Here is an 18,063-nt window from a genome sequence, read left to right as displayed (position 1 = left end):
TTTTGAAATATGGAGGCAAAAACTCCGACATAGCAGGGGTTGAAGTATCTTTCCTCTTCTCTCCTTCCCAACACTATTCATCTTTCCTGGAAAAAACTACAATATTTAGGGCAGCAGTCTTTAAAAAAAAAGAAAGAAAATTTCCAAACTCAGTTTTCATTGAGGACTAGCCAGTAGTAATCATCAAAGCTGAAAATTCCAATCATTTCCAAGTTCATAGCAATCATCAAAACCATCCCTCCTAGGGCATTTTTATTCATGGTTCTCATAGTCCATGTTGGCTGATTTCACACAAACATTCCAAAGTAAGTACCTCAGAATACTTCTCACCTTTTAGCTGAGACCACAGATAGGAAAGAACCTATTTGAAAGTAAAATAATAAAGGCTAAAGAGAAACAGCATAACCAACAGGTCTCACTAAAATTATGAATCCGGGGTTTAGGGCCCAGGAAAATGTACTCACACAGTAAGGGAGGTAGAAATTCATCCTGCTGAGTGTGTAGCAACATAAAAATGTTGTACTTTGATGGTGATACAAAGGAGATTTTTTTTTTCACTTTTTTCACATTACCTGATGGAGTTTCCCAGTCACATCTGATTTGGATGGCTGTTACAGAGTCATTCAAGCAGAAATAAATTCTATCTACATTTTGGTTATAATTGTTTTTAAGTTTTCTGAAGGATCAAAGGGGTCCAACAACGTAGAACAATGCTCTTATGCTCCATTTTGTTTCTTCTAGATCTACATGCGTTTGGACTGAAGATTATCGTCCAGAAGACAGCTCAAGGTTTGAACTGAGTCTTAACCCTTATCACTGTGTCAGTAATAGCTATGCCAGTTGACTGACTGTGCAACTTCTCTCCCACCTTCCAACTGTACTCATTCATTTTGAAGTTATCACCTGAGAGTGACCTTACAAGGTCTTTCTTTCAAGCAGGCCTGAATGCCCTTTGGCCCCGAACTCTTGATAATAGGCAAGACAAAAAAGAGACAGTGCAGAATTTTTAAATAACTTTATAGTTTCCTGATGAATTAAGTTTGTGAATAAAAAAAGAAAACTGAACAAAGTGTTTATAATAATTATCAAGGCAAAGTTGAATATAACACAATTTCTTTGCATTATCATTATCCTGTCAGTTACACAACTCCAGCAATAACACACACACACACACACACACACACATACAGTTGAAGGCAGTGGGCAGGTTTGGTAACACCAGCATCTCCAGCTGCCTCTGTTACCAAAAAGGAACTCAAGCTATAAGGGAGATGGTACCCTATATACTCCTCTCCTCCTCCACTAAAGTGCAACACCTCTCTTCTGAAGCAAGCAAAGGAGAGAGTCCCAGGCTGTACCTGATGTTCCTACCTTGGACGTGCTGACTTGTTTGGCTGTCTACTGGGCTGTTCTTGCAGTGGGGCAGGCAGGTCACAAAGGATTGTGTATTAGGGCGAATGAAATACTGGTGCGGTATGGTGTAGTGGGGTGGGTCCAGAAGCCTTGCTCAGGCCCAGGAGTGAGTCGTCTGGCTTTGGTCTAATTCATCTCCTTTTCCAAAAGCATCTTCATTGGCTGGAGATTTTCTGGCCCAGAAAACTTAAAGAGGTTTAAAAAGTTTAAGAGCAAGAATTAGGGGCCTGAAAGTTGAAGGAGTTGAGAACTGAGTGTAATTTGTCTCACCTGGCATGTAGGCTTCAGGCTAGCCTGAAAAGTGAGAGGTTAACTGGATGAAATAGCACCGACGGGAGAGGAAAGAGGTTGTGTGGCCTGTACTGTGGCTGTTGCCAGAAGGGGGGCCGCCAACCACTCACCCTAGCACCATAGCTAATGAACTTAGACAAGGCGTCAAAGAGATCAGCCCCTGATGCTACATGGTGCTAGGCACTGGGGGCGTGGACTCTGAAACATTTACTCAAAACATCCAGCTTTCATTTTCTTCTAACCCTTGTAAAGAAAAAGGTAAAACGTCCAGATGCAGGCCCATAATTTTTCCTCAGCAAGCCTGGGAGGAGGGGGAGGAGTTTGGCTGTCCCTAGCTTGAATTCCTTTATTAAAACAATATTGGTTTGCATTTTATTATTATTTTTTTTTATAAAACACAGCTCTTTATTTTTCAGTTCTACTACTATTTTTTTCTCTCTCATTAAAAAAAAACCAAAACATTTCAACAATGGACACACATGGTTTATAACTGCTCCAGTTTTCTGGACCACACAGACAATATTGACAAGCAGAGAAACAAAACAACAAAGCAGGAGGAGGGATGGGGGACAAAGAACCCAAGAAATCAAACCCTAAACCTCTTCATCCCCCCAAAAAAATCAGGAGAAGAAATATCAATGATAGGGTCACAGCACTTGCCAAACACATCAGAAAAGTCAGGGGCCTCCTGGTTATAGTTTTGACACTAAAAAGTTTGAAAACAGTTTTTGCTTTAAAAAGAGTTGGCAGAGGCAACCATTTTGTTCAGAAGGATTTCCCTGTAGTGAAGGGGACTTTTGTTTCCTGCTTAGATATCCCCTCAATTCACATGAAAAACCCCACAGATTTTTTTTAAAGAGCTTTCTTTTGAATGGTTCAGTCAGATGGCTTTCTCCCCACTGCCTTGATGAGCAGGATGGATCTCATCCGGAGGATGGCCTCCACATGCTCTATATGGAGGTCCCTGCTGATTTTACGGGAACAGTACTGCTGAATCATCACAGCTTTCTCTCTTTCCACCAACTTCCTCCAGCCTCTGGACTTTGATGGCTGGAGGAAATAGTGACTCCTAATGAAACAAGGTCTTGTTGAAACCTTGAAGATGCTCAAATATAAACCCTGGACTGAAGGCCTCAATCTTGGGGTAATTTACCACTGAGTAGACAAATGAAGCATTTTATCCTCTGGAAACCCCCCAAATTTCCTAGAGCAGAAAAGTAAAACCTATGGAGCAGCTAAGAGCGTTTGGGAAACGGGGTCAGGTGGCAGAACAAGACTGAGTCTGGAAAAGCTATGTGGGTTTTTCTTTGATATAGAACCCTTGAGCAGCAACACCAAATACTAGTCCTGGAGCATCAGTGAGAGGGGAATTAGCCCAGTGGAATCACTGGTGCCCTTTATTTTCTTCCTTATTTACTCAGGGCTTTTATCTGGGACAAAGATATGACAAACCCTTGGCTTCCCATTGGTGGACGACGAAGCCTAACCTTCCCTTCATAGTTTAATGCCAGGTTTCTCCTCCCCCTACAGTCCTCTTTCTCTGATAACCTAGATAACTTTACTTTAAATGTTAGCCAACAGAACCATCAACTATGAGGAAGGTCTCTGCTTTTAACATCCTACACTACACCTCTGCTGTTAATGCCCTTTTTCAGGAAAGCAGATAGAATCACTCAAAACTCCTCCAGGTTGCTGTCAGGGCTGAAATGGGTTCACACATGTTTCATTACATTCAAACTTAGAATGAATTACCCATTTAAATAAGTATACAAACTTCAGCCCAGATTCTTCATAGATCAGTATATTAATACACCAGAGGGAGAGGTAGGGATGGGAGGAGAGAGAGACAGAGAGACACACACAGAGAGAAACACTCTCTATTTCTTTAGTCATCAACACTCCCATACAATTGTTAGGCTGATTCAGCCCACTGCTCTCTTTCACTGCTCCAGGAACTATATTTTTTGGGGGTAACTGATCTTCAAGTGAGAAAGGGCAAATAGAATGGATAATGAAATGGAGAAGTTTGGGAAGGTTACTGTCAAACCTCTATGTTAAATGTGAAAAGATAATCAAGGCAAAAAACACTGAGCAGCAGTTGAGTGATTTGGCAAAATCACAACAGCCACTGCTTGATAATGCCTGCATGATGATGCCCACGCATGTCTTATACCAGTAGGAAATCAATCAATACGTGTTGATTGAATGAATGTGCCAAGCCCAGAAAGATACACAAAAGTTAGTGACCTCATTAACTTTCTTTCTGCAAAGGAATGTTAAGTCACCATCAGCTTTAACTCCTGGCCAAAGATGCCTTCCTCTTGAAGGCAATTCCTAGGACAGTCTGATAAGACAGGATTTCTATCCAAGCAGGATCAAAAAGCTCATCTCCTATGGTTCAGGAGAGACCAAGTCAGATCAAGTCTGTTCTTAGATCTTTCTTCTCCCAAAGCCCCAGAAAAGGATTAGATGGATTTCATGGTAGAAATCCAAGGGGAGGGCTAGAGTGAAAGTGGAAAGGAAGGGGAGCACTCGTTAATACTCCAGATGAGTTAAGAGCCTCAGGTGACCTGCTTGTCAGTCTGATCAGAAGAAACAGTCAGAATTGGCTCAGATCCTCAAGCATGGCCCTGGATCTGATGTCTCCATTTGGCTCCACCAAAGGCATGACAGTTTTTCAGAAGTTCAGCTATACATTGGTGGCTCAATTAAGGCTCCACCATTCCTAGCCTGGAAAGGCTGTGGAGTTTTAGATGATTTACGGGCACTGCAATAAACAAATAGAACCCAGGTAACTGGTCACAAATGACTGCCATTACTCCCCAATCACTGCGTCACTTCCTCACCCCACCCCACAACAGACTAGCCTTCCTATCAAGGAACATATCAGTAAGAAGGTTATGAGCCGGATTCATTTAGACCATAGATAAAGAAAACTCTGGTATCTCACAGAGAGATGGTATCGTTTTACAACAGGGAATGAGGGCTGTTAGATTTCTGACAATGTAAGCTAATGGGACAGTCAGGGAGAAGCGGCTGGAAGATGTTAAGTCTGATGGATATGATGCCTTTATGGACAGCACTAAATTCCTTGGGTAATTGGGGGTGAGGGAGAAAATGCATGTCCTAAATGTTTTAGGGCAATGGCTTTTACCAAAACATGTGGATATCTGGCAAAGGAAGTGGTAAAAGGGACAGTTCTGACATGAATTGTCCATATTTGAGTGGCACTGTCTGATCATTCACCACTGTCCTTGTTTGTGTTCTGGAAAAGTCCTTAAAAAGCCTTTACAACTTGAGGGTTCTTGCAACTTTGGAGTCTAATTTCTGATTTGCAATTTACAGACAGTAAAAACCAGGGTGATTACTGGCTTGAATGTGTTAAATGGGCATTTAAAGCTATCTTCCTAAATAGGATAACCTTTTTAGGACAACTAAAAAAAAATGAACATACTGAATAACCAAGTGAGATTTCCTGTAAACAGTAAGTGACCCAAGCCCCTAGATGCATCATTTTTGCTATAATTAGAAAAGCAGGCTCTTGAAAAGAATTTACTGAACAACTTCCATTCTTGAAAGATTGTGGGGGCAGAAGGGTATATCTCTTCATTCTCTCACTTTCAACCAGGTCTGTCATGGCAATTGTGACAACCCATACACATTAGGCATTTGTCACTGGGAAGAGACTGGGTGGCATTTTGATAAAGAGGAGTGAAGACAGCCCATATGAAAGACAGGAAGGCACTAAGTCACACATGAGGAGGCCAGGGAAGTCTGCAGAGCTCATCTTCCCATGCTCACGATGAATCATAAGAAACAATGCACTGAAGGAGCCTGAAAAGGGAAGCTGTGCCAGCGGCGCTATTGGCTTCAAGATAAGCGAGCCCAGAGGAGTGACCTGGAGAAATGCTTGTGGATTCAGAAGGCACGAGCCAGACTCCTGCAGATCCAGTTTATCTGCTACAGAGGCAAACCTGACTGGAGCGTGAGAGGTCCTCAGGGTCCCAACTCTTTTTTTTTTTAAATTTACTAGAAAAGTTTTGTCCGACAGCCTTAAGCCCAGTAAAGACAAAGTGCTGTGTGACTGGACTTTCTGTAGCAACCTCTCGTTAGCTTTTCAGAGGAGATGGCCAAGGAAGGACAGGATAGATAGGATGGGGGCAAAGAACCAAAAGCGGTAGTGTTTTAAATTAGTGTTCAATAAACTATTACTGACACAATAGGAAGTGGCTACTTCCTTGCCTGAAGCCTCTCAGAAGACAAAAATCAATAATGAGAAAAGGCAAGTAAAAGAAAGAATGAATATCGAGCACCTTCCTCCCTAGAATTACAGTTTCAATGGAAGAGTTGGTGTTCTCTTAATTTGCTTCTTTGCCTCTCTCTTCCCTTCTCTACTCTCTTTTTGTGAGACTACCCTTTCTGGAGAAATCAATTCAAACGCAGAACACCCTAGATTTTCTGGCCTACTGCAGGTCACCTTTTTCAACATGCTGAACTAAAAAGTGGCAGCTGCAGGTTTTGTTTTTAAGTTAAAAGGACAAAAGAGAAAAGGCAACCACTTCATGACCCTGTGCTGAAGCAGTATCACTAGCTTCCAACAGTTACTCATTAATGACGACTAGATGACAGGTCTCTGTGGAGAGGAAGCCACCCACCGTGAACCCCCAAAACAGTGAGGAGACCACCTCCACAGCAAAAGATGAATGCAAAAACGTTGTGGGACTCCAGATGGAAGAACAGACATAGGAAGTAGCTCGTGGTGTCTGGCTGGTTGGCTTTAATATGTACAAGGCAAACCAGAGGTTCCTGGATATCTGTTGTTCTTACTGCTCCTTTCTTAGGTCCCTGGACTGCATGGGTTGGCTGTTGGTTGGACCAGGAGGTCACTCGGTGGGGTCAGGAGGACTCCTCTAGTGCATTGACCACTTGTTCCAGAATGTCAGGGCAGTGATCGGCTATCTGTTGGAGGATGGCGTTGGCAAACTCCTGCAGCTCTGCGTTGTCTCGCTCACCTTTGTCTAATTCACTGCAAAGCTGCAATGGAAAAGAGAGAGGGTTTTCAGATAAAGTAAGGGTAAGCTCTGGACTCAAATCAACCAACATAAACACATTTAAAGGCTCAAGGTGGAAGAATTGGGAGATCATGATCTCCCCATTTCCTCTTGGGAAATCTAGGTCCTTAAAAGAGAGCAGTCATCATTATTATTAAAAACTGTGTTGATGGTTATTATGAAATGATTATGGAGTTCAGAGAAAATGAGGGATTTTACCTTTTGCTTTTTGCTAAGTACAATGGTACCATCCCATCTTCAGTTAAACTAGCTGAGGGTGTCTTTAGAGCGATGGGAGGCATTCCTCTGTTAGGAATGAACATATTTCCGAGGCCTAGCCATCACCAGTATTTTTACTTCCTCTTTGCCATGGTCCATCATTCACTTTAACTCCCTCTGCTGAATGAGTCTCCTACTTCAAAATAAAGGTTTAGTACTGACCTTGATTCTCAGAAGTAAGAACTATCTAGCAAAACCATCACAGAATGTCAACTGAGTAACCACAACAAGCAGAAACTATATTCATGTAACAGGGAGTTTGAGTGTGTGGAAGCCCAAGGGTGACATCTGTGTATGATTCTCAGCTTAGCTGTAGTGTATAATATATGTCTCAGATCATGCAACTTAAAGGTGAAATGTCAAAACAGGAAAACAAGATTCTCTGCCTTGCTCCCTCCATTTGACTCCCCAAGCATGTACTATGGCTGTATCAGCACTGGTATAATAAACAACTTTGAAATTCTCTCACAAAGGACTAAATTTCTGAACTCAAGAGTATCTTCCTGAAGAAGCCAAAGCCCATTTAGCAATCCACCTAACAGAGGTAGTAGGCATTGTTCAGTAATAGTTTGGAGAACCTTGGTCCAAAGGACCTGTAGTTAACTTTTAGTTATTTGAGAGTATATTCATTACAGCAAATTTATGAACCTTTTCTGTCTTTTCTTACAATGGGGTGGATCAAGGGATGGCTGTAGATGCCTGTTACTTTAAAAAGACTGATTCTGATCTCAGAAAAAAAGGCCGAAGTCTTGAAGCAGGGGAAGGAGAAGAGAGGGGCTCCAGGGCTTTGTCAGGAGCGAATTTAGTCCTGGGAACAATGACAGGATTGTGAACCCATCTAAATACTTATTATGCTATCAGTGACTTTATACCTTATATTATGTTCAGGTTCAAGAACCAAGAAGATAGAGACAGACTGTATCAAAGAAGACAAAGCAGTTAAAAAGATAATTTTATGAAGCAAGATTAGAAGAACTAAATATATAGAATAATATAGAGTAAACATGCTCAATAAGAGAAAACTAAAGGGTAGAGAATGTGATCACCATCTACAAAAGCCATGGGAGTGCAAAGAAGGTGGAGGGAGTGATTTAGGCCAGGAGAAGATGTACGGAAGCAATGTTAATAACATCAGGACAAAGAACCTGAAATGAAATACAAAGTAGTGATTTTCCAGGGGTCTACTGAGCTTTTTTGTCAGGGACATAGGAAAGAGTCATGCTCTTAGGTATTAAAATGTGGAAGTCGCTAAAACTGAAGAGGGTTAGAATAGTAAGTAAGCCTTTTCCATTTTGTGGGCTAGTAATAGAAGGCAAACTTTCTCAGCATTCGTCACAGCAGCCTGAAGAGGCAGATTGGTATAGTGCAAGGAGATAAAGGTTGGAAGTTAGAAGACGGGTTCAAATTCTGACTCTACCTCTTACAAGCACCTGTCTAGTCTTGGGCAAATCACTTGACTTCAATGACTCTCAATTTCCTAATCTGTAAAATGAAAGGCTTATCTTTATCCTATGAACATTAAATATTGGCATGATTGAGTGGGAAGAGATTTCATTGACTCTTCCTCCATTATATAATTTAAAATGACCTTGCTTGAAAAATTCCCACCAACATCAATGTTTTGGTGAAAAAGATATTCAATTTTTTAAAAATTAATTAATTGTAAGTTTTCAACAATCACTTCCATAAGCTTTCAAGTTTTAAATTTTTCCCCCTCCCTCCCCAAGACAGCATGCAATCTGATATAGGCTCTACATATACATTCCTATTAAACATGTTTTCACATTAGTCATGTCGTAAAAAAGAATTAGAACCAATAGAAGCAACCACAAGAAAGATGAAACAAAACAAAACAGAAGGAAAAAAAAAGCAAATAGTATGCTTCAATCAGCATTCAAACTCCATAGTTCTTTCTCTGGATATGGATAGATTTTTCCATCATGAGACTTTTGGAGATGTCTTAGATCCTTGCATTGCTGAGAAGAGCTAAATCTATCAAAGTTAGTCATTGCACAACGTGGCTGTTATTGTGTACAACGTTCTCCTCGTTCTGCTCACTTCACGCAAATCTTTCCAGGTTTCTCTGAAGTCTGCTTGCTCATCATTTCTTATAGCACAGTAATATTCCATTACATTCATATACCACAACTTGTTTAGCCATTCCCCATTTGATGGGCACCCCCTCAATTTCCAATTCTTTGCCACCACAGAAAGAGCTGCTATAAATATTTTTGTACATGTGGGTCCTTTCCCCATTTTTATGATCTCTTTGGGATACAGCCCTAGAAGCAGTATTGCTGGGTCACTTGATATTCAATTTTTAAAAGGGACTTTTAATTTTGCTGGTCTTTAAGTACAAAAGCTTTCAACTTTCTACAGTTAGAGGATAAAGAGAGATGGTGTTAAGACTTTTAAAGGAACCAAGCAATGAAAAAAACCTTAAACTTCCCATATAAAATGGGAAGTTTTGTGAACTGTGGTAAATGCAGTAGTGACAATGGGTAACACAAGAAAATGTTATTTCCCTGTCTCTTGAAACTCCATACATTGAATTTAGCTAAAAAGATCTACCCTCACATCTACTTGTCCTAACACCCAGCCAGACCCATGAGCATTTATTTCACCTGGGGGAAAAAACAACAGTTGGGGAAGGTGAGGCAGTACAGGCACCTGATGGGTACAAAGGCAATCTGATGAGATTAGGGGAGGCAGTTGGTGACACAGAATATAGTCTGACTCTTGGTTCAGTTATGCTGGGAGAAGAGAGTTCAGCATAGATTGAAATTTTTCTATTCTGTCAATTATTTCTGGTGTGTAGGTCATAAGTTCTGCTTTCACAGTTCCTATTTCTCTTGCTATGATTCATGTTCTCTTGGGAACCCACAGAATCCTATGCCTCATCAGGTGTTGATTCATTTTCCATTGTCTTGTAATATTTATTCAGAAATATTTGGACTCTTTTAGACATCCTGCAGGCAATTTCCCCCTTTATTATTGTCTCTTCTGTTGGTTTATTGTGCTCAAGGTTTTTAATTATTTTCTTCCTCCTAAGAGTCTTAGTGATTTCAATCTTTTTTTTTTCTTTTATTTCCCTTTCCTATTCCTTCTCTTTTGATGGTGGGTAATCTAATGATTGTCTCCCATGCCAGGGAATTCACTTTTTATCAGCTTTAGTCTCTGCTCCAATGACTTTTGAGGGGAAAGAACTGGCCTCAACTGGATGCCAGTCCCCTTTCCTTCAGATATGGTAGAGTCCTCCCACATGTGTTGGCATCCTGTCCCAATTCCCTCTGTTCTTTAGCTCTTTGGCTGAGCACAGTATGTTACCTGGTTGGCACCTCAGACTGAACAAACTTTCCACTTTCCTATACCTCACCCCCTCTAAACACAGGATGTGTGTGTGTGTGTGTGTGTGTGTGTGTGTGTGTGTGTGTGTGTGAGAGAGAGAGAGAGAGAGATGGGGAAAGAGCTGAATTCTATTGCTTAACTCAGAATGGTAGAGTGAAGGCAGGAGAGAGGTTAGCTGACAAAGATTCTAGTAGCCAGAGCATGAGAGCTGGTGGAGGAGAGGGTCTTGGAGATTACAGATTAACTATTAGCCTTCTTTGTTCATCATGTTAATACCTTGTTAGGGTTTTTGATGTTTTAGACTGTGGAGAAAGTCATAATTGCTTTACCCCTTGTGCCTAATTCTTATTTTGGAGAGATCTAAGAAGTAGTGAGGATTAAAGAAAATGTCTAGTCTTCCATTTTGTTGGTTCCAGGATTTGGTAATCTTGTGATTGTATGTCAAATTAGCTACTTAGACCTGTTCTTTTCATCAGGAATACTTGGAAGACCTCTATTTCATTAGAATTCATACTTCTTCTGCAAGATTATATTCAGCTTCACCTGATAAATTATTATTGGTTGTAATCCTCAATCTTTATCTTTTGAGAATGCTATATTCCAAGTTCTTCTTTCCTTGAAATTTGTAGCTGCCAAATCTTGTGTGATCTTGACTGTGGGTCCTTGCTACTTCTTTCTTTCTAGTTGCCTACAGTTTTTTAAGCTCTGGATTTTGGCTACAACTTTCTGATAATTTTCTTTTTGGGGTTTCTTTTAGTAGGTGACCGGTGGATTCTTTCTATTTTCAGTTTGCTCTCTGGTTCTAATTGGTCTAGACAATTTTCATTCATGAGTTCTTAAAATATAGTATATAGGTTTAAACAAAATGCATTTCTTCAGGTAGTGCAATCATTATTAGATTATCTTTCCTTGACCTGTTTTCCAGGATACCTGTTTTTGATAGGCAATACTGCAGGGTGTATATCCTCAAATGAGATAATGAATGTAGAGTACACTGTAAACCTTACAGCAACATATAAATAGCACTGATGATGATGATGAGACCTCTAATCTGGTGATGACTTCATTTACTGAGCTTTCACTGCATTGCTGCTGAACTCAAGCAATGTTTATAGAATAATACAAAAGCATGCTAGTAAATGTTTAACAATCAGACTCTAAGAGGAAAAAATGTAGGCACCCATACTTTTAATTACTCTCCAACACAAACACTTTCTGAAGTCTAGATAATCAACAGAACAATAAATTAAGCTCTGATTTGTAGCAACTGCCAATTTCTGGGGTGTAAACACTAAAACTGAAAATTTAACAGTGGGGTCTTGCAAGCCTTTTAGAGACAGTTCCTGCAAACCTCTGTAAATACCTTACATTTTATTCTAGTTTTTCAGTCTTTTGATTTTTTTCTATTATTTCTTGTTATCTCTTGGGATCTTTGGTTCAATCTAATTATCAAGAAGTTTGTTACTTTGATCAGGTTCTGTAACTCTTGGCACTAGGCTTTTTATTCTCCTACCAATTCTTCCCTGTAGACTTTATTTCCTTTATGTTATTTTTATTTTCTAAAAAAAAAATTGTTCCATTTATCCCAGCAAGTCCAGTAGTTTGTAACAGATCTTTAATTTCCTTTGAGGCTTTGCTTATTCATGATGTGGAACTATTCTCATCTTCTGCATTTGGGCATCCATGATCCCTTAATATTTTTTTACCATTAGTGTTTTCTTCTCTTTTCTTTTAGTATTCTGGCTTTACTTCCTGAACAGGAACTTGTGTTTTGGCCAGGTTCTGTGTACTTGTGGAAACGATGACTGGGTCTTGTTTAGTCTTGACCTGTACTGCCTGTGTCTTAGTTATGAGCTCCATGTTCTTTAAGGAGCCACTTAAAGAAGTGAGCTGTGCTGAAGTGGTCTTTTCCCCTCATGGTCACAGCTTTGCAAGTTTCTAAGTCCACACTTGGGATCATGGTGTCATAACTGAAGGTTCCAGGTGCTCTTAGCTAGATCCTGTGCTAAACTTTTATGTCCAGACCCTTTTCCTTTTTTTTTTTTTTCTTTTTGGTATGGCAATCAGGGTTAAGTGACTTGCCCAGGGTCACATAGCTAGTAAGTGCCAAGTGTCTAAAGTCAGATTTGAACTCAGGTCTTCCTGACTCCAGGGCTCTGTCCACTGCACCACCTAGCTGCCCCCTGTGACCCTTTTCCTAATGCCTATGGGCTTGTGGTTGAGAACTTCCTGTTTCTCTCACTGTAGTTTCTTTTCAGATTTTCTGATCATTATATGGTCTGATCCTCTTTTTTCATCTTTTCTATGGTAATTTTGAGAAAGCTAGGCTGTTCTGCTCATTTACTCCAACATCTTGAAAAGAGTCTAATTTCCACTAACTAGATGCAAAGCTTCAACATTTCTATGTTGCTAAAGGATTGAAATTTCTGTCTGTGCTCTCTCAGTTTCAGAAACCTGATTGCCCCACCATAGTTACAATTCTGCTTTAGTGAAAAAAGCTAATTATAATGGCTTAATACTGTTAACACTGCACTAGCAATTGGTGGAACTGGGGAAAATATCAAATCAACAAAAGTACATGCCATACACGAAGATATGGAAGCAACTCAACACAAACAGATATATACATTCACAAAGTATCTTGGCATGTTCCCTGTGAGAGTTCTAACAAAGCTGAGGCAATTATAAATTGTGGAATTTGTGTTCCTTCACTAGGTAGCGTGGCATATTAACCGTAAGCTCTACTCATCTTGCTCTTTTTGAAGACTTCAGTAAATACAAAAATGTAGCAAAATCAAGTCACCTTTGCTAGGAATTTTCTAGCTTTTGTTTGTGGAATATTATTTTTAATATGCTTTTAAATAATTATGTTTTTAGCAGTTACTACAGTCTTCCATAAACTCACTGAGCACTAATGTGATTTCCAGAGGTACTCATGCCAAGAATCACAGATGCAATGGCAACCTGATATGGATCCTTGGATAAATGTGCATTATGGGGGAGAGTCACTGGGGGTGTGTGTGTGAGGAAGGGGAGAAAGGGTCTGGGACAGGCGTGGGGAACCTGCAGCCTTGAGGCCACATGTGGCCCTCTAGGTCCTTAAGTGTAGCCCTTTGACTGAATCCAAACTTCACAGAACAAATCCCCTTAATAAAAGGATTTGTTTTGTAAAACTTGGACTCAGTCAAAAGGTCGCACCCAAGGACTAGAAGGCCACAGGTGGCCTCAAGACTGCAGTTTCCCCATCCCTGGTGTGGGATAACTAGAAGAGAAGGTTCTAGCTTCCAGGAATGAAATGGGAGAGGAACAGAAGGGACTCAGAACGCATTTGAGGTGGTTTAGAGATGGTAATTACAGGACATGTGATAAGCCAAGCTTTGGAAGCTGAAAAGTAACCAACAGTGGTGACATGTATAAGGTGGTAATGAGGAGAAGTTAACTTGAAATCCCTTTTGTTTTGGGAGCGAAGGGAGAGACTGAGGTGGACAGCACACAGTAAGAAAAATAGGAAGAAATGCCAAGTGGAGGCTGAACAGAAACAAAACTTCACTGCTGGTGGCAGTTTTTTGGTTCAAGGCACCTTGCCCCCAACACATTTACTATAAAGCACTGGTCAACAATTATCCTTGGAACAGGTTAAGAATCTGCTGTGTAGGCCAAAGTTAGAACTTAAAGAAGAGTCACCAGAAAATAACAGAAGTTTGAATTTTAAAAAAGAGAAAACTAGCTAGGGTTTGGCTGACTGTTAAGTGTAAAGAATAATGTATTCAGTCTCTCAAAAGACCGGCTGAAAGGGTATGTGTTTTGTGAGTTCAAATAGAGGGGATATGTATAGGAGATGCTAATGTGAAAATACAACCATGGTTGGCAGTGATTTAGCTCAATTCCTTTTGGCAGATGGTTTGTTGGTAGGTACAAAAGTATAAAGAAGTCTCTTACTTTGGTCTAAGTAAAAAGGAATCTGAACTTGATATCTCAAACTGGATTGCCTGGGCCATGGAACTGAACTGTGTGCTGGCCTGCCAGTACGGCCCTTTCTGAGGTGATGGACAACAGCCAAAGCAGCTAAGCTAAAATGTTTCTCCTGATACAGCTGGTCCTGTTCTGCAGACTCCAACATGGTTCATCCATCTCCTGAATAGCTAATTTGTTTTGGAGATTAGAAGAAATAAAATGACTTCTGACTGCTGATTTTGAAACAGCCACAGGGCAAAAGCAACAATTTATTCTGCTGTATTAACTAATGTGCAAATCAGGGAAACGTGTTAAGAAAGGTCTGACTCCAACTTGGGAAACTCTTGCATCACATATTTTTCTGCTGACATTTAGTCTTCCTTAGAAAACTCTGAAAACATTTTCTCTTCTACCTTTTCCTTCGCTGAATTCCTTCATTTAAGATGAAGGGGTAGGGGAAGGAAGGGGAGGCATGTTGGAGATGTAATACATCTCCAAAATGTTATATCTTATAACCAGCAGATAAAGACTCTCTCCAAAGTAATCTCCTATTTAATAGTTTCCTAAAGTACTGTGCAAGAACAATGCTTGGTTTGTATTATTGCCCCCCTAATTCTCTCTAGCACCTCTATTCCACCAGTAGCTGCGGGCTACTGCCGGCAGAAACCCGGGTATAAAGAGTCCATTGCAGCATCTCCAATCACAACCCTGGTATAGTGGTAATCATCCTAAGGACTACCGCTGAGCAACTCACCATCTTCTCAGTAATGAGATTTAATTTGTTTTTGTAGGTGAGAAGTGCTTAGACAAAGTAAACAAAATGTTACCTCACTACAATGAGTAACTCTGAATAACAGGGTCTTCTTACACCTCACACCCTGCCTTGATCCTCTTCCATCCAGTGACACTGGCCTCCCGGCTTTTCCATGAACAAGATACACCATCTCCCAGTTCCAAGCATTTTCTCTGGCTGTCCCCCATGCCTGGAATACTCTCCCTCTTCATCTCTACCTCTTGGCTTCCCTGGATTCCTTTTAAGTCTGACCTAAAATCTTACTTTCTCCATGTTCAGTCCCTCTTAATCCCAGTGCCTTCCCTCTGCTTATTACTTCCTCTTTATCCTGTATGTAGTTTGTTTGTACATGTTTGCTTCTTGTCTCCCCTATTACATCATAAGTTCCTTGAGGACAGGGCTGATCTTTTGTATCCTCAGATGGTTGCTGTGAGGATAACTTTAAAGTGCTATACAAATGTTGGGTATTATTAGCTATTATTATGGTAACATAGCTAGTAAGTGTCACAGGGAACCCATAATTCTGTACACTAGTGATGTCAAAATAAAATAGAAATGAATCCCTGGGGGCCACAAATATTGACTTAGAAAATTTCAAAATAACATTTATTGAACTGTATTTTTATTTTTAAAAACATTTCTCAATTACATTTTAAGCTGGTTTGTGATGCACTTGAGTTTTGTGGGTCCATGGGCCACAAATTTTGACACCTCTACTGTACATTTTGTCATGTTGTTTCTTGTACCAAATTATATGCTAACAAAATTAAAATCTTAAATGAAATAATAAGCATTTATAAAAATTTAAGAATAACACATTAATAACGCAGGAAAGAGAATATTCACACTCTTATTACAGAAAGAGAAATTGAACAAATTCACAAAGTGGGAAAAACTTGATTCAGATGGCTTTAGAAGTGAATTCTAACCAAATATTTAAAAATAAAATAACTTTAAGGCTACACAAAATATAGAGGAAAAATATACCTTTGTCTTCCTTTTAGGAAGTCAATATGACACCCAAACCAGGGACAGATAAAGCAAAGAAAGAAAACTACAGCTAAATATTATTAATGGATATTTACATAAAGAAAAATCACAAAAGCCTATTAAAACAGCACAGAAAAAAGCCTTAAACACTGGAGCACTTTAATAATAACAGTTACAAATCAAAGATGCTCACACTGCTTTTGACTCAGTATAGGGATAGGAACTGGATTTATGGTCTCACTGGCACAGGGAAAAGCCTGGTGAGAAAACTCCTTATACCACTGCAGTCAACACTTCCTTTGAAACTTTTAGTCTCAGAGAATTGCCTAAATCACTCTGAAGTTAAGTGACTTGCCAAACACAACACAACAATTATGTCAGATGCAGGACTTGAAACTAGGGTTTTCTGGTTCCAAGGTCTATTTTCTATCCACTATGTCATGCAACTTCTCTTTAATATAACATTGGGAATTCCAGCAAATGCAGTTAGACAGGAAAGAAATATTAAAGAAATAAACATTAGGAATGAGGAATTAAAAATATTATTATTTGCAGGTGATATGACAATGTATTTAGAAGATTCAGCTGTCTCAATCACAAATATAATGGAAACAATAAATGAATTAAGTGAAGTCACAGCATACAAGATGAAATCACAAAAATTATTTGCATTTTTATTGGTAATAAAGAGCAAGAGAACAGCATAAAAATAAAAATTATCACAATAAAACCCATCAAATAGTCCAGAATGAGCCTATCTAGAAATATACTCCCCTCATGGATCACTGCCTTGTCACGGTGGAGGGGCTTGCATATCTCAATGAACCTATGAGCTACGCCATGCAAGTTTACCCAAGATGGACAAGGCACAATGGAGAGTTCAGACAAAAGGTGATCCACTACAGAAGAAAATGGCAAACCACTCCAGTATCTGTGCCAAGAAAACCACATGGACAGTATTAAAATGATAAAAGGTATGACACTGGAAGATAAGCCCTTCAGGTGAGAAGGGGTCCAACACATCACAGGGGAAGAGTAGAGGACAACTACAAATAGCACCAGAAAGAATGAAGCGGCTGAACTAAAGCCAAAAGGAAGCTCAATTACAGATGGGTCGGTGATGAAAAGAAAGTCTGATACTGCAAAGATCAATACTGCACAGGAACCTAGCATGTAAGATATATAAACCAAAGTAAGCTAGAGGTGGAGATGGAAAGATTAAACATCAACATTTTCAGTGTCAGCAAACTTAAATGGATAGGAGTGGGTGAAATTAATTCAGGTGATCATTACATGTGCTATTGTGGGCAAGAATCCCTTAGAAGAAACAGAGTAGCCCCATAGTCAATAAAAGGGTAAGAAAAGCAACACTGGGGTATAATCTCAAAAATGCAGAATGATATCTGTTCAAATCCAAGGCAAACCATTCAACATCACAGAAAAAGAAGACTGAGAAAGCAAAATGACTATCTGAAGAGGCTTAACAAATAGCGGAGGAAAGAAGGAAAGTGAAAGGTAAAGGAAAAAGGGAAAGATATACCCAACTGAATGCAGAATTTCAGAAAATAGCACGGAGAAATAAGAAGGTTTTCTCAAATGAGCAATGCAAGAAAATAGAAGAAAAACAACAGAATGGGAAAGACAAGAGATCTCTTTAAGAAAATGAGAGATATCAAGGGAATGTTTCATGCAAAAAATGAGCATGATAAAAGAAAAAATGGCAGAGGCTTACCAAAAGTAGAAGAGGTGGCAAGAATATACAGAAATACTATAAAAGAAATATAATAAATAAAATAATCACAATTGTGTGGTCACTGATCTAAAGCTATACATCCTGGAGAATGAAATCAAGTGGGTCTTAAGGAAACATTGCTAACAATTAGGATAATGGAAGTGATGGAATTCCAGCTGAGCTATTTAAAATCTTAAAGATGATGCTGTGAA

General features: G+C 39.6%; 1 protein-coding gene across 5 annotated transcripts in view; it reads right to left on the bottom strand.

Annotated features, from left to right (window-relative positions):
• Positions 1–1,000: 1,000 nt before the first annotated feature.
• The window catches only part of ERC1 (ELKS/RAB6-interacting/CAST family member 1), a 370,818-nt gene continuing 353,755 nt past the window's right edge, over positions 1,001–18,063 (bottom strand). For all 5 annotated transcript variants that reach the window (XM_027857322.1, XM_027857320.1, XM_027857321.1 and 2 more), the window contains one exon: positions 1,001–6,738. In XM_027857322.1, the coding sequence (XP_027713123.1) occupies positions 6,601–6,738 (138 nt within the window). In that variant the 3' untranslated portion in view covers positions 1,001–6,600. The remainder of the gene's footprint in view (positions 6,739–18,063) is intronic.

The sequence above is a fragment of the Vombatus ursinus genome, unplaced genomic scaffold (genome assembly GCF_900497805.2).
Source record: "Vombatus ursinus unplaced genomic scaffold, bare-nosed wombat genome assembly UNPS02012082.1, whole genome shotgun sequence".
NCBI classification, from domain to species: Eukaryota; Metazoa; Chordata; class Mammalia; order Diprotodontia; family Vombatidae; genus Vombatus; species Vombatus ursinus.
This window is presented reverse-complemented; position numbering and strand designations above follow the sequence as displayed.